Below are 22767 nucleotides of genomic sequence, written 5' to 3' on the forward strand. Positions count from 1 at the left end.
GAGTAATTTACTAGAGGCCACAGAGATCAAATTTTTAAAAACTTTGACCCCAATTTTGACCCCTTAACATTTATTTTTTTGGGCTCAAATAAAATTAAAAAGTTTGATCCATGTCCAAGTAACCTACATTTAAAATTTCAAGTGTTTAGACCCAAAATTTGCAGGGGAGTTTGGTAGAGTTTTCAAAGGTCAAATCGTTGAACTTTGACCTCTTGACAGCCAAATTTCTGGACGAAAACCAATTAAAAAGATTTCCTCAAATCTCAATACTCCTTATGTCAAATCTCGAGCCCCTAGACCGAAAATTGACAGAGTTATTTGGTAGAGAAATGTATACACACACACACACAGACACATTTTCACTTTTATAGATATATAGATAAATATTTCTTTATTTTAGCTCTAAGTTTTATTTTTTCTTTTAATTTATTACTTGTTCATATCTTTATACTGACACGTAACTCTCACCCAATCTTTAACAATATTACATTAATCAGGAAGCAATCACAGCTCATTAGGTCATAATGTGATACATTGGGGCCCTACAGTAGCGAGCAAGTAGAGCTAAATATACAATTTACAAAGGTAACAATGAGGAATTTAGAAAGTACAGTTTTGCCAATGTAAATAAATACAAATTAAATATTAAGTTGATTAGAATGTTCTTGCAAAATTTAAAATTTTTATTTCAAATGATGTATTTTCAAATAAAAAAGAGGTAAGGTAGGTAAAGGCTCATTCAGTCTTGACAAACTATGGATACCCACTGTAGGGGGTGCCTGCGCGTGAAATTACAACTGCTTGAGAACTTGCTTCTGAATTAGACTTAATGTATACAATGATTTCCAACCACTTGAGAGGGATTGGAAAGACAAATGATAAATATTGATAAATTGATTGATAAATGGGTGCCTCACGAATTGAACGACAACCAAAAGAAACGTTGTTATGAAGTGTCATCTTCCCTCCTTTTACGCAACAAGAATGACCCGTTTCTCGACTGGGTTGTAATTTGTGATGCCTACCATTTTTTCAAGCATATCGACAACTTTCTGCATGAGAAATGCTTAAAAAACCTAAACAATATCAAAAATGCCTTCAGCGACTTCATCACCACCAGAATGTAAGATTTTTACGTTACTGGCATAAATAAACTTGTTTTGCTTTCGCAAAAGTGTGTTGATTCTGATGATGTTTCTTTCAATCAATAAATTTTTATTCAAGCCGAGATATGTTCATCTGAATGTAAAAATTAAAAACTGCAAGAAACTTTCTTGTCAACCTGATATTTGCAGCCAAGGGGAATGACTGAAACAATAACAATGATAAACGTGGGATGATTTATCAGCAGATTTTGACATCATAGGATCAGGTGAATGCGAAAGATTTAGAAAAATTAAGCCAGTTTTGTTCTTGGGAGCAAGGAAGCAACAGCATGTGTTAGAGATGTAGCCCACCGAGTTGCAAGACTTAACTGCTTTACCTGTAAGGAGCAAAGAGAACTTGGCATATGTTTCTGAACCACTGTGTCGAAGACTGTATCAAAGAAACACAGCAGACTCAGCATTTCTATTATTGTGTGCATGAAGAACATTCTCTTGCAAAGCAAGTCGACTGAATGGAAGGTGGCCCTAAAAGGTATGTACTTAAGGGTTGATATGCTGCTATATAATAATGATAAATGAAGGATGACTGCTCAGAGAAAAGCAGCATCTGAACTTTCTAACTCTTCATTTCTTCACCTGGACTGTTCTAACTTTCTTCAACCTAAACCATAATAATGTACATAATTGAATAAATCCTATCATCATTATAAAAAAAAAGGTTTTGTTTTTTCTTTCATGCAAGATTTTTGTTATTTACAAAATGTTAATACATAAATAAAGGACTGTTAATAAAAAGAAGCATATAAAGAAGTAAATGACGGATTCAACAACAAATACAGGGATAATATTTTATTCGTACTCTTCTACAAACTACAAGGTAAAAACAATAATGGCAGCTGCACAACTTTTGTCTGGAAGCCATTTCATTGCTGGGAAGAATCTTCAGGGCAGACCACTTACATAATAATATAGGAGTTGGTCTTAACACTCTCTATTAAGACAAGTACTTATAAATGGTGACCCCCGATGTGATATGAACATCCAACCTTAAATATCTGAGAATTGAGCAAGTTTTGTTGGATTTCATTTATAATTTTAGTATCTGATAATATTTTGTGCAGTTCTAGGTGCATTTATTTTTCACTACAAGATACCACAATTTACAGTGCAGTGTATAGATAATGTCTAAGTGACCAATATTTTTCATCTTTGCAACAATTCCCGAGTCCAGTCAAATCACAAAACATTTTTGTTCAATTCTGTGATCCATACTAAGAATTTAATAAAGAACTAGCGGGAGCTGTAAAAATTCCACAGCGAACTCATTCGTATTGATGTTGGCATTCTGTGGATATTCACATAAATGGAGACACTCTGATATTATTGTAGCTCTTTTGTTAAAACTGCAAAAGTATTTATCTAAGCTAGCAGGGATGCCCGGTGTAACCTGGTCATAAAGTATTAATTTTTGCAGATTTCTTATATATTATTATGGAGTTAATGTTCTATCGGTTTTTATATATTAGAAAGTTGCGATTTCAAAAATAAAAATATATAGCCATATGACTTGGGTGAATCAACTTCAATCGAAACTGAAATCAAAACTTATAAAGAATTCTTGATAAAATTATTTATAAAAAAATAGATCACTGGAGTGCCATCAGCTATAATCGAAACTGAAACCAAAACTTATGAAGAATTCTTGATAAAATTATTTATTACAAGAAATAGAAGTCCATAACAATTAAACGACAGTCACTCAGATGTAAGCATGACACACAAACTAAATAACGCACACACTATCCTATTAATATATATAGATTACTTAATACCCGGTCATGGCTGCTAGAATGAGAACAATCTACCTCCAATGGATTAAATAAAGGGTTCAATTCAAAATCTACCTCCAATGGATTAAATAAAGGGTTCAATTCAAAATTGAAGTATCAAGAGTTGGACAAGACACACATGAAAAAGGATTGTGATGAAAAAAATAAAATGAGACATATTACCTAGACAAATATTTATATAAAATAAATGTATATTCACAAAAGACATTTGAAGGCTAACACAATTTTGTGTGGGAACACCGTGGACACAAATGAATGAAGTAAAAAAAATAATAACAGTATAATTTTCAATTATGATATATTTATTTACCAACATAATGAATCACACAAGATGATAGGTGTTGTTAATTTCCTGAATTTTCGAGATAAATCTCTTCGTCAGGGGAGCAAAAGAAAAAGAATTGTGTACAACTATTCGGACGGGGATTTCATGTTTTGGTCAGTGACCAGAAGTCAGAACGGTATGTTAGTTATGCAGCCAGGCAGATAATATATATCTATTTAAAATACATACTGTGGCTGCTGTCAGATTTGCCTTTATATAGGATACATGGGCTTTGGTATTTTAGCCCTTTACAAATCACAATGTCAGAATATCAAAGCCTAATAGTCCCTTGCTAAATACATAAAGTCATGGTTTCCAGATTATAAATTATTCGATCAGGAGGTCTATCCTCCTTTTTAATAAATAGGATCTCCCGATCACCAAAGATGTAGTGTAAAAAAAAAATTAATAAAAAATGTAGCTTTTGTGCCGTATGTGAAATTCAAATATACCTTCTTGGTCTTCTGGCTAGGATCCATTTGTTTTTTCTTTTAATGTAATAGCATTTTCTCTCTTCAATCTTTTAAAATTCTTAACTTTCTTATGCATGCCCAGCATGCAGCATTTTTTTTTTTTTTCTTTTAATAACATAAGACAGCACCCAAGTCTCTTTTTTTTTTTTTAATATCATATTTAACCGTATTTTACAACTGAGTAATGCTGAGCGCCTACCCCCCCCCCCACTAGTAAGAAATAAAAATGAGATTTTTCATATATATCTGACTAGCATGGAGGCCCGAAGCTGCCCGGGATTGAATGATGATTAACATATATTTTACACTCCCATATTTTTATTGTCATTGAAATCTGGGAAATCACCCATTTTTCAATAAAATCTATTGATTGCTTGCTCTAATTGGGGACCCATCGCGGTGCACTGGGAGGAAGCTTCATATGCCTCCCCACAGTGACTTAGTCCACAATACATTGCAGTCTACATTGCACTGTAGAGAACCTACTGTTTATTTTATAAAATTATTTTATATATATAATGGTTTGAATTAGAGTTTAAAATGCAACAGTCAAATATTATGCTTCAACTGTGCTCTAAACAGAAACATTCATTTTGAACATACCCTTGTCATATCAAAGAACCTACTGTTGATTTTATATGCCTGGCCTTGCTGCTTGTGCGGTGATAATGGCTTAAATTTAAGTTTAAAATGAAAAAGTCAAGTATCATAGTTCAATTGTGTTTTAAATGAAAACATTTTAAATGCACTCCTGTCATATCAAAGAACCTACTGTTGATTTTATATTTTGGACTTTTCGACTTGTGTGGTAATAAAACTTTTCAAATGCACTTGTGATCTTAGGCTGTGTAAGATGTTAACTTTGATCAAAATTGCCCGTTTCTTTCTTTTATTGGATTATTACAACTATCAATACTTATTGAAGACATTCTGATAAAAACCCTATCTAAGAACACTGCCAGGCACATAAAGTACTTTTGTGTGAAATTTCATAAAAATTGGGCAAGCTATTTTTGAGTCCATAGGGAATGAACTTGCACACACACACACACATATACAAACCCTTTATATAATAGTACATTCTAGGTTGGACCAAACCCATTTTACATTTCACAACTGACTTATCTCCTCTTTTCTCCTTTTAATATAACTCTTTTAAATAAAAAATGCATGTGGTTAAACTATTAACTGCTAACTATCTGCACTTTCAACAAATAATTTTTCCGATTAAATTCAACCCACTGCTGCCAAAGCGCGCTATTCCAAAATCTGACACACTGCTGTGAAAGCTCTCTACTCCAAAAATCCAAATGGGCCCAGTCTCTGAAAAACAGGATTTTCATTAAAACCAGCAGAATTCATTTGCATATGATCAGGGAGAATTCGCGTTAGTTGGTGCGATTCTTGTGGATAAAATTAACTGGCCGTCAACATTTTGTTTTTTCTATTATTCAGTAATTGAACCCTACAAAACGTGCAGACACACGGATGTTTTTGAAGCAAGTAATTTTTGTATTCATTACAATTTTCTCTACAATGTAAAATGGGTTCAGTCCAACTTAGAATCAAAAATATTTTTAAAAATTGATTTTTAATTTTTATTAAAATTTTACTCAATAACTTTCAATAATTTTTTGTGTTGATATCTAGTTTTCTTGATATGTAAGTATATCAGATAGTTTTCCAGTTATGTCATTTTGAACAAACATATATAGAAACAAGCACCGTCTTTTCTTGTTGGCTTCTAGTCAATAGCTATCTGTTCAACATCTGTCTCTTTTCCTGCAGTACAAAACTATAAAAAGTTCTTGAGAGAATTATCATGCAGTCACCTGAGTGATCAATAGATGAATAAGCAGGCGGCTCAGTACAATAATTCTTCCCACAAAAGAAATAGATATAAAATAGTTTGTCACTGTCAAAATCTTGTTTTTCCCGGGTGTCCATATTCACAAGCCCCTCTTGACAAGGCCAAAATTAAACACAAAGTCAGTTTTTTATATAGAGCATATCCAGCTCCCCTACAAAAGGAGCACTCTAGATCGGAACAAAAATAAAAATTGTTCTAGGCGAGAACTGTCTCTCACTGCCATAAGATTAAACACAAAATCTGTTTGCAGTGATGAATCCAGCTTCTCCTCCAAAACAAGGACACTTTGGAGAGCAGCAAAGTTTTTCAAGATCGTACCCATTGGCATTCCTCAAGATGAACACTTTAGGCCACCACAATAAATCAACCCCCCCCCGTCTATCCCAAAAGATCAGGTAATGCTCAGGAGGAGGGCTTCTCTAGACTGAACAGAACATACACCAATATGGTTTGGGCCTGAAAGCTGAAGATGTTTCCAAAGAAGATTGTGATTCTTTACCTTTCTCCCTACAGAAGGCTGAATGTGCACAAGGTCAGTTCTTTAGCATGAATAATTAAGATCTCCCACGAGGGTATGGCACTCTGTAAATGTACAAAAGGATTTGGATCAGACCTGTCAGCATTCCCTGATAGAGGTGTCTTAGGAGACTAGCAATAAAGTTTATTGCCAATAAACTAATGGCCTCTTGTGGTCAAACATAACCCTATGACAATCTGATTTTAGCCTGACGATAAAAAAAGGTATTGGGTCACTGCGATACGTACGTGCTTCCCATGGAAACAAGGTTGTTTAATGTGAGAAAAACCAACTCACTCCAGAGGCTTTATTTATCTCCCTCCCACAGCAGGAAGATGTGACACAAGGGTTGGAAAGCAAGATTGAAGAGCCAGTGCCCTAGAGGAAGAGCACTCTGGTCTAAAAAATGCCTGGGCAGCCCCATCAGCATTCTCTGGTAGTGGCGCCTCAAGCGATTAGCAATAAACCCTTCTCAAAGGGCGAGAAAGCAACGGCGTTGCCTTCTCGCCCTTTGCCTGGCAACGCCTGGGAAGAGACAGGACTAAACAGCACAAGACCAACCAACGTACTGCAGTCAACAGGGAAAAGCCCATTTCAATAATGGCCTGGATTTTGTTGACTTCGGTGCCGAATGTAAACTCTAGTTGATCATCGAGCTCACTCGAGAGGCACTCTAATTGGGTACAAAAAAATTGAAGAACGAACTTGTCGACTATACCCAGTAAGGGAATCTTGCGACTTAAGCGACCGACAGTAGACTACCTCCAACGGGGGAGGAGATGGTAATGCCTAGAATGGTGTACCAAGCTGAATCATACCTCATTCCGACAAAAAAGATATGATTACCAGCGAGGCACACTAGGCAGTCCTTAAATCAACAAAATAACGACAAGATGCTAGCAGACATTTTCTTTCCTCAGAAGCTATTTATAGACCGGTAACCGGAAGTTGCTCGTTCCCAGAAATCTTTTCGCTTCTGCTCAGTGCACGCACTCATAATAATCCAACATGGCGTCTGCCTGTGTTTTGCAATGGGCACCAGATTCACTGTACAATACAGCCGTGTCGGCTACCGTGGCCAACTATAGCATGTTCCGAAAAGATATACGGAATCTTCCTGAAAGTGTACAGTTTGATATATTTTATAAGGTAAGTTGGCCACTTGATTATTTGAATACTTTCATCTCGTCGATCCTCGTTTTCGCTGGAGCAAAACAACTTCCATTGCTCATTCATTAAAGACGTGATTTTATTTTTGAACCCATGTTTTTCTTTTTTCACGATTAATTGGGTTCTTTTGCTCTTAATAGATATCTCAAATCTTTATATTTGTCCGTCGTATCTTTTAAAAAGCAAAAATTGAGCGCTGTTTGCTTGAATATTCAATTTTTAAAATGACGAATCCTTTCAAATCTACGGGAATTATTCCTCCCTCTTTTTAAGCCATTTTCAATTAAACAAGTCTCTCCCTTAAAGAAAATCTCTCCTCACTCCCTCCCCCCCACAATTTATTATTGTTCCATTCGTAATCGTATCTTCATCAGTTTTCCCAGCATCATCTGCTTGAATCTATTTTTAATGAAATCGTTTTTTTATATTTTTATAAAATGGAAATACGTGAGAATGGCGACCTAACAACTGGTCACAAAGTCGGGGCTTATTTTTGTTTTTGTTTTTTTTTTCAATTAGTTTTCATCAATTGAAACATTTAACGTTTAAATTTGATAAAATAACAACAAATTGCAATTTCCTTATTTCTTGGTTAAGAAAGCATTTTTTATGAGTTTATTTATACTTTTTATTAAATGCGGCAATGTTTTTTTTTTTTTTTTTTTTTTTTTTGTTTTTTTGTGCATTTTTCAATATAAAAATACCAGCCACAATATTATTTTGGGTTCTGTACGTTTTCAATGCCCTAAATTCTTTAAATAAAAAAATAAAATAATCATTCTAAATACGATTATTCGATTTTATAGCTTTAAAATTATGTTGCAATTTAAGAAAGTAAAAACAAATTCATAAAGGCATTATGTATAAACATATAATTCTTTTTGTTTAAGAAAACTTAGTATTCTGCTATCCTCGAGTGGTTTTCGGGCCTTCGTAAGCGATGGCTCTCTTGTAATAAATAAATAAGTTTTCTTAAAAAAAAAGAGAAAACCTTTTTAAAATTAGAATAACCGTCTTGTAAAAAGAATTTCGAACGCTGAAAACGTACGCAACCATTTTTTATTTTTGTTTACCGACACGAACGCACGCACGTACGCACGCACGTACACACACACGTACACACACACACACACACACACACACACACACACACACACACACACAAAACAAAACAAAAAAAAACTTAGTTAACATTTATCTTCATCCGTTCTTGTTTTCAAATTAAAAAAATCACAAAACTAGTTTGATATAAAAAAAAAAAGTTGGTATTTTTTTTTTTTTTCGACCTGCCCCACCAGCGCACGCAGCGTAGTATAAACACCCCCAACCACTCTCTGTTAAGGACGGCTTTCGAGTTTATCTCGAAAGCCGTTATTAACATGGGGAGGTTGAGGTGCTGGTGCTTATAATCTGGGGCACGTCGTAAAAATTTACCAAAAAGTTTGTATTTTATTTCAAAATTCTTTAGATAAGGATCGATAATTTGGATTATTCGAACTACTATTCTCATCTTGGTTGTTATATTCACGTTTCGGCCGATGTTACTCCGATCTTCATGTGCATCTGAACCCTTTATTCAAGCCACATGTTATTCAGTCATCCATGATCTGGTAGCTGTGTTAATTCATGTTATCCTTCGTTATTTATCGCTTATAGTAAGGACTGAACCATAAGCTTTTTCTATAATAATTTCCTCATGGCGTAACGCCCGGTTAAGACTTTGGTTAACAATCATTTTTTTTTTTTCTGACCTACAATGATTTGATCCCTAGCTATCGCAAACGATGGTTGCTTTATTGTTTTTATTTACCATAACCTGATCGGGGTGACGGAATCAGAATATAAGATTTGTAAATGTAACGGGCAAAGTGACTAAATCATGGTGTGAGTTTATTGCGAGAAAAAAAAATTGTGTAGGCATTTAATTTTTTAAAAAATTTGTTAAATATTATTATATGAATTTTTTCGAGTTAAAATCTAGTGAAAAATACACATTTTGTATTGAGAAATACAAACTTCAAATATGTAAACATTAGGTAAAGTTACCCAATATAGCCCAAATAGACGGCCATATTGGATAACTTTTTAATAATGTTTAGATATTTAAAATGTGTATTTCTAATAGATTTTAACTCGAAAGTATTTCTCGTAAAATAATAATTATTAAACAAACAAACAAAAATACAAATTCTAATTTCTCGCAATAAACTCGCTGCGATTTAGTGATTTTGCTGTAATTGTTACCCAAGAGACCTTTTTTGGGTGGTGAGTAGTGTCATTTTATTGAATGAAAAAACGATTGTTTAGAAAATAAATTTTTAAATAGTATTATCGTCACTCCCTTTTTTGTTTTGTGAATTTATTTTATTTTTGTTATTTAAACGGAAGTTTTTCTATTGTGGAAAAAAATTACAGTTTGGGGAGGGGGGAATGAAGAAATGCGTGCGAATCTTATAAATCCGGAATTTCATCCATTCTACTTCAAATAGTGTAAGCCATCTTAACAAAACTTATTTGCGATTTGAAACCTTACAGAAGGTTAGTACTTAGATCCGTTCTCATGGTTGGCTAGTGACCATATTCATTCTGTGAAATTTGGTAATGGTAACAGCTTAAAAAGACGACCTCACAAAATGAAATCCGGGTTCCTGAAACGAAAAGCATTAATTTACAGTGCATTTTTTTACCAATGCATTACATTGTATGTTTTCGTTTCTGTTTCTTGTTTTATAAATTGTTGAATTTCACATTTTTGAAGTAAATTGTAAAAGATAAATTGCAATCTAAATAAGTTAGTGTTTTTCTTTTTCTGTTTTTCGTTTTCTCCTTTGGACGGCCATGGGGCTTGTCTGTATAAGCACCAATAGATTTTTCCTTTTATTAAAAGAAAATGACAAAACTATAAAATGAGATACTCTTTTATCATCCCCAAAAATGTAGGTATTATTATTATTGGATATTTAAGTTAAGATTTTGGTTTTGATTTTTAGGAGTTTGAAATAATTTAGCATTCAACGCCATCGGAAATTATTTTTTTAACAATTTCAACTTCTTAGCTAACTTGTTAGAAAGACATTACAAGGTTCTACGACAGTATTGACAGATGCCTATTTGAATGAATAGTTTTGTTGGCTCTAAAAAAATTTGTGATTTTAAATCAAATTTATTAAAAAAGAAAAGTGTAACCAGTCATATAAAAAGATGTCTACATCTATATAGCCAGTATTAGACAAAATTAACTCCTTTTTACTCCTCAGTTTCTTTCAAATTTCATAGAGAATATTATAAAACTGCTGTTAAATCTACCTTTTTCAGTTGTTTTTCATCATAGAACACAGCAAAAGATATACCACAGGCATTTTCTTTATAGAAGAATGGTAACATTCTCTATTCCTGCTTGTTCCTTGAAATAGCCTTCCAGAGGAGGTAGCAATTATGCCTACCATAGGTTTAAAATCAGACAAACATTCTGATGCTATATAGATGTAGAAATCTATTTATATGACTGGTTGCATTTCTGTTTGTTTATAAATTTGATTTAAGATCACGAATTTTTCAGGAGCCAACAAAGCTATTCATCCACATAAGTATCTCAGTTGTTACTGTCCTGAACCTTGCAATGTTTCAATATTCACAACAATGAAAATCAGTGTGGAAACGTGGTATGATTGACAGCATCGATGCAGCTCAGTATATGGTGAGAAATATACTGTTGTCTGTTGGGTTTTCTTGATTTGGAAAAAGCATTCAATGGTGAAGAATCACATGAAGTCATTTATTATGACATTGCAGAAGAAATGAACTAAAAGGCCAGGTGTAATTGATTACTGGAACATCAAAGGTAATACCTATTATGATCGGTGTACGTCACAAGTCAGAACTTTTGTCATTTGTTGGCATGGAGGCAATCACCCACGATCTTCAATTGTCTGTTTCTTGGTCACTTCTGTATGTGAACAACATCATACTGGTTTCCAAGAATAAGGTCTAACTGTGAAATAGCAAGGGCAATTGAAGAATGTGTACTGTACAAAAACGAGATTGAAGATGGATGACAAAAAGGAAGGTAGTTGATTACTTTGCACTAAAAATCTTAAGACGGCCAGACTTCATTCTGATAAAGTTTTGATTGTGTAATGGTTGGAGAAATTCATGCAGATTCTGCTGCATCAAATAAATGCAAATGATTGACAATTAAAAGTATAGTTCAAATAAAAATAGTTAACTAACAAAGAAATCGAATCATTTGATATCAAACAAAACAAGATTCATTAACAAAGACAATTTGTGTGTGTGAGCAATGTTGCTTCAGAGATTTTGATTAAAAAAATTTTTTTTTTATTCAATTTTCACCCCAAACAAGGCACAGTGCCACTTTGAAGTAGGGGACTACTATTGGGGACATAAGTTACAGAGATATTATAAAGGGAGATGAGTAGCAAGATGTCTGTTCACATTACACTTGAACTTCTGCATGTCAGTACAGTTAGGAAAGCAGAATCCCAAAAGGGAATTCTAAAGTCTAGCAGTTCTGGGGAAAAAAACTATTGAAGTAGAAGGCTTTCTCACACCTATGGATCTCTACCGTGAAGGATTGGAATTTAGCTGCTTGTCAAGTTTGTCAGGAGTATTTACGTCAAGAGGGTACAAGTGCTTGTAGTTTGTCAGAGCATTCACCATTAAAGTACTTGTAGAACAGGCAGAGGGATGCAACATTTCGTCGATGGACAGAGGTTGACGCCTAGATGACAGTTCAGGACCTATCAGGTTGGCGACTCTCTTTTGAACTCTGTCCAAGAGAGAGACAAGTAGCAGATGCACCAGCCCAAATGCAACAACAGTACTCCATACATGATTGCATAAAGTTTGTATACATTGTGTGATTGCAATGAATGTTTCATTAATTCTGTATATGTGTAAGTACTTGTTTCCCATTACTGGTCATAGGGGCTGATTATTTTATTAGCTAAACTACCAAATTGTCATGAGATAAATTGGGCTGCTCGACTTTTTGATCTCTACGCATGCAATAGAAATTTAGATCAGTTATTTAATATTTGTTAGATATTTAGTATCATTGCTTTTGAATGATTCAATTTTGTGCAAATTGTCCAGTTCATCACTTCAACATGTACTTATGATGGGTGCCTTTCATTTGTGTTGATCTGTTTTTTTGTTTTGTTTTCTGAAATCTATAAAATATTCTAGAACTATGAATTTTTGTACTTTACATGCTGATTGGCCAATCTGTCAGACATGCATATTGTTATAATAGTTTTAGTTATCAAGATAACATCTCTTTTTATGGAAATATATATGCCATACCAGCATTAGCTCTCTATCATGGCATATTTTAGTGCCACTTCAGATTTAAGGTTAGTGTTCTGGATAATGAAGAGACTGTTTCCGTCATCATCTAGTAAATTTCAAAGTATGGAAAAATCATTATTGTTTCCTTTTAATTTGTATTGTAGCATTATGGTTGACCAATATTTTTGGTTCCCGTCTTGTGTTTTGTTAACACAGTATAAGTAGTTAGCTCATTGAATACTGATGTCTCTCTGGTTTTCTTCTTTCCCATTGTTTCGCCATCATTCTAGTTGTTGTGTAAAAAATATCAGCAGTTGCTCATGTCTTTGTCTTTCTGCTGGTTCTATAAAAGGGTAAAAAAAAAAACCCCACCTAAAAATAGACATGTTTACTGCAATGTGTTTTTTGATGCTTGGTTCTTTTACAGCATGCTACCATTGTCCACTCCTCAAAGTGGCGGACAAAAACAAAGCTTATCAGAACTAAGCCTGTTTTTAAGATTTATTACACATCCATCATATCATTATTATATAATTTCTCTCCATGCAACGCATATCCTCAACCCTTAATGGCCAGGTTTCATTTTCAAGCATCTTCACACTGCATACACACGTGGCTCTTTCCTTGGTTGACAGTACCACTCTGTTTGTTATAAAGGCAGAAGTTCCTTAAACTCTATTCACTCTTAACTCTTGTAATCACACCAGCACCTGCTCCAATAATATCACCTTTTCAGCGACCTCAACAGCATCGCTGTAGGTCAAGTATAACATAATAATTAACACTTCTTCTCTCACAGATTAAATAAATGGTTCAATTCGAAATTCTATTCAGGTTCTCAAATTCGATATACAGATTATTAAATTTGAAAAAATTTCTTTGAAGAATGTTGCAGGTTAGATTAGTCAAAATGTTATGAAAATAACAACCAAATGAAGATAGTAGTCTGAATAATTCAAATACTAATTCTTCCATTCAGATGTGTGGTGCTTTTTTCTCTCTCAAGCAATCAGTTTTAAACAGACATGTGAGAAAATGAAAAATGCACTGCATACCGTTTTGCAAATAGTTTTTGATAACCAATCAAATGACATTTCGATGTCTATATAAACAGGTGTATTAGTTGGTTTCCATCATGTTCATTCCCATTACAATAACTGTTGATGGTGATGTTCCTTTAAGACTTAAAACCCCTTGTTTTGTGGTTTTTTCACTGTTCCAGTTTGATCCAGTTTCATTTACTACGAAAACATTTTTTTCTTGATTTGTTACTTTCTTTTGACCTCATCAGAGAAATGAAATCTGGTATTTTTTATTAAAGTTGTAATAAAGCTGATACACAAAATAAACTGCACATGGCTGTCCTTGTCAGGAAAAGTCCCGTCTTGTCTGATGAAAGTGGGTTGGTTGCTTTCCCAAATGAGTGAGGCCAGCATGAACCCAGAAACACTTGGCTGTAAACTGGAAAGTCAACTAACCAGTGTCATCGGCGAGTCATTTCGCCAGCCAATCACTGACGGCATTATGTATGTGTGCACAATGTTTTTTCATCGGTACATTTTGTTCTGCATATCTAATGTTGATGTATTAGTGGTTCTCTCTCATGACCTTCTTTTTGTACTTCTGGTGATCCTGTTTTTATCCCTCACATCTGTTTAGAATAATGAAATTACTTAAAGTGATCAGGTGCAACTTATCAAAAATGCATGTATCGTACATAGGATGATGTAAAATTGTCAGGAGAATAAACAATGTACGAATCAGGATATGTGATGGATGCTTCCTATTTTTTTGATCCCACTCAAATGGATCAGCGGGGGATTGCAAATTGTATTATGATGACTGAAAGTTTCATCTTTATTCCAGATATTAATGGTGTTAGACTCTAAGAAAGCAATTTCTGTCATGGACATGCATCCTAAGTAGTGATGAGTCATTGAATTCCATCATGTAGAGAAAACTGAACTGATCACCATCCACATTCACTAACACTTGTTGAATTTTTACATTGCTAATGCAGTTGATATCGGCACAGTTAGAAGATGATTCGTCGATTTCGATGACAGATGTGAGTGATAAAGCATGCTCCGGACGCCTATGCACAGCCACCACCCCATTGCTGGCAAAAGTGCATTAATAATGGTGGTGACTATGTAGAAAAATCAATTCTGGAGCATAAAAGGTTGCTTGTTTCAATGGTACCACTCTTGTCTAAGTAAAAAAAAAAAAAAAAATAGGGTGCATTACTTTTGAACAACCGTCTTACATGTGTATAGAGAGATGCATTGTGTACTTTTGACGAATTTTGTATGATGATTTTAAAAGATTCAATGTTTTAGCAGTCAACAACTATTGCAGTTTGTTTTATGCTTCAGCAATTCTGAGCATTAAAAATTTTTTCCAATATAAATGGGAGCATGTTCTTTTTTTGACTATATAGGTGTGTGTGTGTGATAGACACATGAAAATCAAAAAGGTGCTCCAGGTTATTGTTGGTAAAATAAATAATTTTGTGGATATTTACTAAATTTGTTGTTTCAATGAATTAAAGCTCAGGGAAGCAAGGTGTTCAAAGTAGGGCAGATGTATATGTATCTACTTGGATGCACATCTTTGAACGATTTCCAGGTGGTCAATATTCTGAACAAGATAGCCCTTTAAGATTGATTAGGTGAATTCCCAATGTTGTCCCACCATAGCTGGTTGTAGTTCCTCTTAATTTCTGAAGATCTAAATGTCTCTTGTTCATATTGTTTTGTGTAGCCAAACCCCAGAAGTTACCTAACCAGAAAGCCCAAATTATGGGGTCCTAGGTATGACCTTGACATTCAATGGTGAGGTCTCCACTGGATGTGGGGAATGTGAAGTTCACTTTAGTTAGCATTGGTCCACTTTGGCCCAGAGTGGTGCTACAATATCAGGTTGTCTGAAGGTACTGGCTTCATGACCTAAAATAATCTCATATTGATGTTATTGTTTTTTATTTTTACTTTTTTTTTTTACCTTTCTCTTTACAAAACTCAATCATCTTTTGCTAGTTAATTTTAATGCATCCAAAACCAAACTTTTAATATATATATATATTATAAATGCTCTGATCATGACTTGGCTCCAACTGATATAAGTAGCACTTTTTTGACAAACTTCTGGGTCTGGCCTTTATTCCTGACATGAAATGGAAGACTTATATCAAGTCTGTTTCTAAGGTTGCCGGAAAAACAGTTGCATCCTTTTCCTGCTCCAGAAGGTATCTAACTCCTAATGCAATCCTCTACCTGTTTAAGAGCCAGATACTGTCACGACCCGGTTATTGGATGACCGAATTGATTGGCAGTCAAATCGAGACATAAGAATTTATTTTATATCTAACATCTCATAATTATCTTCGGTTAATCGTCAGATGTCGGATTAACCAGCGAAACCTATCAATAAGGAGAATGGAACAACAGAGCAAAAATGACAAAACGAACACTCAATAAAAGTTTGGAATTCAAGAAAGATTTTTATATACAAAGGATGAAGAAAAAGTTCCGATACAAAGAATGAGTGAGACAGACGTATTTTTTTGGGGGGGTGTTTGCCAGATGTATGCGACATGCAAAATACAGTACAATATGTATAAAAGTTTGTGGAAAGGAAAAGATATTGGCATGAGATAGGCCAAACTTATGTCTTTTCCGTTAAGGTAAACACGGATCATAAGTTCGCAAATACAATATCCAAGAAAAAGTTGAGATGGCGAAAGTCTATCTCTTCCTCGAATCTTAGTTCCAAAGAAGAATATATGAGTTCAATCGACAATACGATTGTATTTGGAATGATAATCCGCAATGTAATTAATTCAAATCTCAGCCAAATTAAATGTTGAGGTTAATCGACAATACGATTGTATTTGACTAATAATCCGCAGTTTAACTGATCCAAATCTCAATCTTCAATGAGGTCCGATTCTCGGAGCTAATGTTTGTATACCGGGCTGTCTCGCTTCTTTTCGCCAACTGTTTTTTCTTATTTTCAAATCCCTCGTGCTTCTCATTTCCCGCCACAAATGTTCACTGTCTGGTTGCCATGAAGACGTATTTCCGCTCGCTACGGCGATATTCACACCCAACCTCTGTCCCATTTCCCTCAGCCAAGTGTCTGCCACGCCACATCATTCACAGACAGAGGGGGTTATCTGTTTCATTAGATTTTTAAGAAAGAGAGAGATAGCGAGATATATATATAGAGAGTAAGTAGAGAGATTGACTGTTCGCTTTGCTCTGACGTAACAATACGTTCTAAAATGGAGTACTGTTGTTATATCTGGTTTGGAGCTGCTCGGAGCACCCTATCTTGCCTTGACAAAGTTCAAAACCGGCTTTGAAACCTAGCAGGTGATGCCTTTTTTTCTTTCCTGCAACCTCTTTCCCATAGGAGATATGTTGCGAGCCTTCTGCATGTACCTTGGTAATGCCTTCTGCCGGACACAGTGGTCCAAGCTCGGTGCCACATCACCTCCTTCTAGTGGGCTCTTCTCATGAGATGCTTTCGCTGGGTTGGTCACACCCTCCACTGTCAGCGATTAAGCAGAACAATTAAGCAAGATACCGAACCAATTCTGAGTCCAAGAATCTACTGCATTTGCCATTGGAACCGTGACTAGCTGTCGATCGTGTTGGTGTTGGCAATGAATTGCTGGGGTTGATCAGCTTTCATGCGAGATGTGGTGAATTCATTTGAAGGAGCCGGCTTAACTGATCTAGGGTGAATGCCACCTCAAGATAAGAGCTTGTCTCTGCCTTATCATTATTTTCATGGCAAGTGCTCGTCTGAGCTTCAATCTAAAGTCCTTCCTTTCCAAACTTTCACAAAAAGCACTTGTCTAGTTACAACCACTATCAATAATTTCCTCCACTTTATCAGTGCCTAAATCTAACCACAAATTTCATGAACAAAACTTTTTTAAAACTGCCTGCCTGTGGAACTCTGTTCCATTAGCCTGCTTTCCAGCTGACTACAATATGATCATCTTCAAGTGCAATGTAAATAATCTTTTGTTGATTCCCCCCCCCCCAAATAATCCTATTTCCTCCACTCACTATTAATATACCGTTGTCTCAATGACCAGTGTATACTCATTAATTCTTATCCTCAAGTGGCCTTCAGGCCTTGATAAGTGTTGACTCTCATATAAAAAAAATAGTGAAAAACCAAAACAATTTTCCTTTACAAAACAACCAAACCAAACCAAACTCCATGGATAAATATTTGAAGATATAAAGAACTTGAAGTATAAAAATTTTTTCCAAAATTATTTGATTTAGCATTAAATACCCCCCCCCTTTTTTTTTTTTTTTTAGTATACCATGGTCACTGAGATAACAGCATAGTGATCGTTAGTGATGGAAATTGGGTAGAATTTGATTGTTTCAGGAGACGGCTCAACAAGTACATTGGACTTGAAGATGACTGTAGTCAGCTGAAAGCAGGCCAGCAGAACAGTTCTGCAGGCAAGCAGTTCTAGGAAAGAACTTTTGTTCATAGAATTTGCATTTAGATTTAGGCACATATAGAGAGTGAGGGAAATTGTTTATAGTGGTTGTAACGTGTATTTTTTGTGAAAGTTTGACATGGGTTGTGAGGGGTGCATGCTGTAAAAAAAACAGCCAACTTGATTATGGGATGCCGTACAGTTCACTTGGTAACTTTTTTTTTTTTTTTTTTTTTTCAATTGACAAAATGTTTAATTCTCAAATAAAAATAAAAATTTTTTTCTTCAAACATAAATAGATGAAAACTAAATACTGCCCCCCCCCCCGGTCTAATGCTAATCTATTCTACTAAGAATATGTTTTCTTTTTTTAAGGGTTAAAATTTTCTGATTGTATAAAAAAAAATTAGCACTTTTTAATATAATTTTTTGAATTTTGTTTTTTCAGCTTTACATTAAAGGAAGTTTATGTATTCTTGGCACGGATTTGGCAGAAATTGATAATTTTTCCAGAATTTTAAAAGTTCTTGATAAAAGGTAATTTTTTTTTTTTTTTTTTGTAAGGTTTTGAATTTGTGTATTACGAAAATTGTGTGTTGTGTTTCTCATCTCTGTGAATTACACATTTTTCGTTTACTACTAATGAAGTCTTTATTGAAATCAAAAATATGATAGTGTGGAAGAAATTTAAAAAAAAAATTTAATCACAAAATAAAATCCACTGTAATGCATTTGGGTTTCTTTATAAGCTAATCGACCGTTTTAATCTTGTGCTAATAGTTAAAAAAACAAAAAAAAAACAACAAAAAAAACAAAATCATTTGTGACCCTTTTGAATTTGGAATCATTTAAGTTGTTGAATAGAAACTTGTTTAAACTAGCTTTACAATCCTTAGTAAATCTTCATATATTAAAAAATTAAAAACTTCAAAATCTATTAATCATTGTCATCATATTTGGTTTAGTATCTGCTTTACATTCAGACATCTTAAGCAGTTTTTTAAAAATTGATTCTAAACTCATCTCTTGCCAGGTTTTCATTTCACTATCAGATCCATCATCTATTATATTTTCCTTGATCATGCCTCTTCAACTGTTGTACATCTATTAACCTAAAAGCTACCATCCATTTTTTAATCCAACCAAACCAACAGTCTCCATAATGAAATAAAATTTTATTAAAAAGAAAAAACAGAAATAGAAGCAAAAGGGCTCCTAAGCAATACCAGATAAATACAGCTGGTTACGAATAAGAATTTTGAGTGTTTAAACCAGATCTTTCTGTTTGTCAATACAATTTGTCAAATTGTATATTGTTTGGAAAAAAAAAAACCTGAATATTTTGGTAGTCGATTTCTCCAATCTTTAAGTGTTATTTTTTATTTTCCTAAACATTGCCTCCACTTCATAAGAAGCAGTTTAAATATTCTTAATCTTCCCAATAATAGTAACAACGAATGATGATTGCTTTACAAGGCAGAATTGATGATAATTCACATCTCTTTACCATTGTGGTCGATATCCAATCTTAAAGACAGGTTTGCAATAAAACAAAAACTGATTAGCTTGACTCACTAATATACTCAAGTATTGAACATTTGTCATTTTAATCATTTCAAAGTCTTTCTAGAGAATAAGTATATTTTTTTATTTCCTTATATACAAAATTATTAAATGTTTATCTTTTTAAGAATTTTTTAGATAAGAATTGATAATTTGGATTATTCTCGCTATTTTCATCCTGGTTGTTCTATTAACGTTTCGACCAATGCAACCTCCTACCTTCTTCAAATGTGTCTTTTTGAACTTGGGAACTTGATTGACAAACTTATTATATTAATTATATTATTATTTATGTCAAACTCTGGAAACTGAACAGATTTTCTAACTGAATCCTTTAATTTACAGTGTTAGATTGTTCTCATTCCATTAAGTTTGTTATTCTTATCGCCTGTAGTAGGATCAGTATACCCTGTATTTAAGAATTCAGGTGATCGGTCATCTCCTTCTCAGTAAACCTATAAGTCTCCTGTACGTCATGAGTAAGTTAGTTGAATCTGTGTTAAATAGAGAAGTAGTCAACCACCTCAGCAAAAATAACCTTTTAGTGACATGTAATATATGGTTTCCGTTCTGCTAGATCTACAGCACATGTGCTTACGATTATTTCTCATAGGATTAGTGAAAGTCTCAACAAAGGCTTCTTTTCTAGGGCAATTGCTCTTGACATATCAAAGGCCTTTGATAGGGTATGGCATAAAAGTCTACTTCACAAGATCTCCAGCTGGAAATGCCTTTTCAATTATTAAATTATTTCTCTATGAAAGGTTCATAAAAATAGTTGTTGATGGGCAGAAATCAGAAGCTCATAGTATTAATGCTGGAGTCCCTCAAGGGTCCATCCTGGGTCCAACTCTCTTCCTGGTCTATATTAATGATCTTCCAAATCACATCCTTAGGTCATTTGTAGACATTTTTGCTGACGACACTACCATCTATGGCAGCACATCAAAGGCCATAAACGACCAAGTTCTCTCTGATTCTCTCTTCTCTGATCTTGAGCATGTGGTACAATGGGGAAAGAAATGGCTGGTTACTTTTAATGCATCTAAAACCAAGCTTCTATCTTTACGTCATCAACGTTCTGATCCCCATCTGGCATCAATTGAAATAAATGGGTCTCGTCTTGGGGAGGCTCCATGTTTTGACAAGCTTCTGGGCTTGACCTTTACTCCTGATCAAAAATGGAATACATACATCAAATCAGTTGCCAAGGTCGCTGGAAAAATGATGGGCTCCTTCTATCAATCCAGTAGATATTTCACTGCTGATGCAATTCTCTCCTTATATAAGAGCCAGGTACATCCAAGGATGGAGTATTGCTGTCACATCTGGGCAGGAACTGCTAGGAAGACCTTATCCTGCCTTCATAAAGTTCAGAATAGACTTTGTAGCCTAGTAGGGGATGCCCTTTTCTCTTCCTTGCAACCTCTTTCTCACAGAAGAGACATTGCGAGCCTGCCTCTATTTTATCGTTATTTTCATGGCAGGTGCTCGTCTGAGCTCCAATCTATGGTCCCCCACTAGCAAAACATTCATGAGAAACACTCGTTTGGCTGTAAAACACTATCAATAATTTCCCTCTTTATCTGTGCCTAAACCTAAACATAGATTCCATGAACAAAGCTTCTTTCTAAGAACTGCACACCTGTGGCACACTACCATTTACCTGCTTTCCAGTTGACTACAATATGACCATCTTCAAGTCCAGTGTAAACAAGTTCTTGATGAGCCGTTCCCCTTAAGTAATCCAATTTACCAAATTTACACTTCTAACGATTACTATGATATTGTCCTTTTGACCAATGTACACTCTTTAACCCTTATCCTCGAGTGGCCCCTGGGCCTTGATAAGTCATTATTCCTTTGTAAAAATAAACAAAAAAAACTGAAAACTTTTACTTAGAACTGATTGTAATCTGTTATAGCATTGGTTCAAGTAGGTTTTGTTTCCCATGATATATGTTGTTAAACTTAGTCCCCTTTTGTACAAAGAATTATATTCTTAAAAACTGTTGCAATCTTTTCAGTAAACGTTGAGTTTTTAATAAATAGTTTGGATGGAATTCACAGGACTTAGGGTGTGATAAGGTCATAAGATATAACCTGGGATCACTTATTGTATTTTTCTAGAAAAGGTTTAATATCATCCATCACAAGTATACCATAAGTTCATCTTGGGTAGACAGATCTTGAACCTTATTTGAGTGGTTTCAGCAATGACAACAAGTGCAGGTTCTGTCATATAGAACTGGAGAGTGTGATCCACTTGACATTCAGCTGTAAAGTTGTGTTGGGGGGGGGGGCAGCTACTATACAATGCAACAGAATGGAGTGTGTAAATATCTCCACTGGACGATCTGTAAAAAGTTGAATATTGAAAGCAGCAATAAGTTCTGGAAACATGTTTACCAGACAGAACAGTTGGAAATAAGTCATACACCATCCAACATGACTATGCAATTCCTACAGCTACATACCTAGAAAACAGAGCTATAAAATCTGACCTAGTGATATGGGACAAGATGGAGAAAGAAGCAACCTTAGAAGTTAGTATCCTCAATGATGCTGGATTAAACAGAGCTGGAAGGAAAAGGATAACAAAATAGCAAGCTTTCATGTATAGGATGAGAAGAACTCTATCATTCCAGTAATTATAGGAGCAACTGGACTCCTGAAAAAGAATTTCAAAAAACTACCCAGTGAACCAAGTGCAGGAGCGATTCAAACAATTGCACTTAAAGGGATGGTTAGAATCTTAAAAAGGTCTCTCTGTTGGAATATATGAGTAGGGCGAGAACAACAGCATATTCTTCTCATTGTTTTGACTCTCGAGTGTGTATCATTGATATCTTATATGCTTTTATATAGAGTGATGTGGTTCTCGGTTGATTGACTGTGTTGGATATATACTCGAGAGTCAAAACAATGAAAAGAATATGCTGTTGTCACAGCCCCTATATATAAGATAGCAGATGAATGTTTAGCATCTAGTAGGATGCCCCATCCCCAGCTTCAACAAACTCATAAGAAAATTTAAAAAAAAGAAAGGAAAGTACCTTTTTTTTATTTATTTTTTTTTATTTAAACCCTCTACAAATTATTGGATGTAA

General features: G+C 34.6%; 1 protein-coding gene across 1 annotated transcript in view; it reads left to right on the forward strand.

The window, feature by feature from the left end:
- The first annotated feature begins 7118 nt into the window (after window positions 1-7118).
- The window catches only part of LOC145300498 (amyloid protein-binding protein 2-like), a 70329-nt gene continuing 54680 nt past the window's right edge, over window positions 7119-22767 (forward strand). Inside the window, exons 1-2 of the mRNA XM_080144489.1 lie at window positions 7119-7290; window positions 18543-18631. Of these exons, the coding sequence (XP_080000615.1) occupies window positions 7150-7290; window positions 18543-18631 (230 nt within the window). The 5' untranslated portion in view covers window positions 7119-7149. The remainder of the gene's footprint in view (window positions 7291-18542; window positions 18632-22767) is intronic.

Source organism: Euprymna scolopes, chromosome 2 (genome assembly GCF_053919585.1).
Source record: "Euprymna scolopes isolate OS-2025 chromosome 2, ASM5391958v1, whole genome shotgun sequence".
NCBI lineage: Eukaryota > Metazoa > Mollusca > Cephalopoda > Sepiida > Sepiolidae > Euprymna > Euprymna scolopes.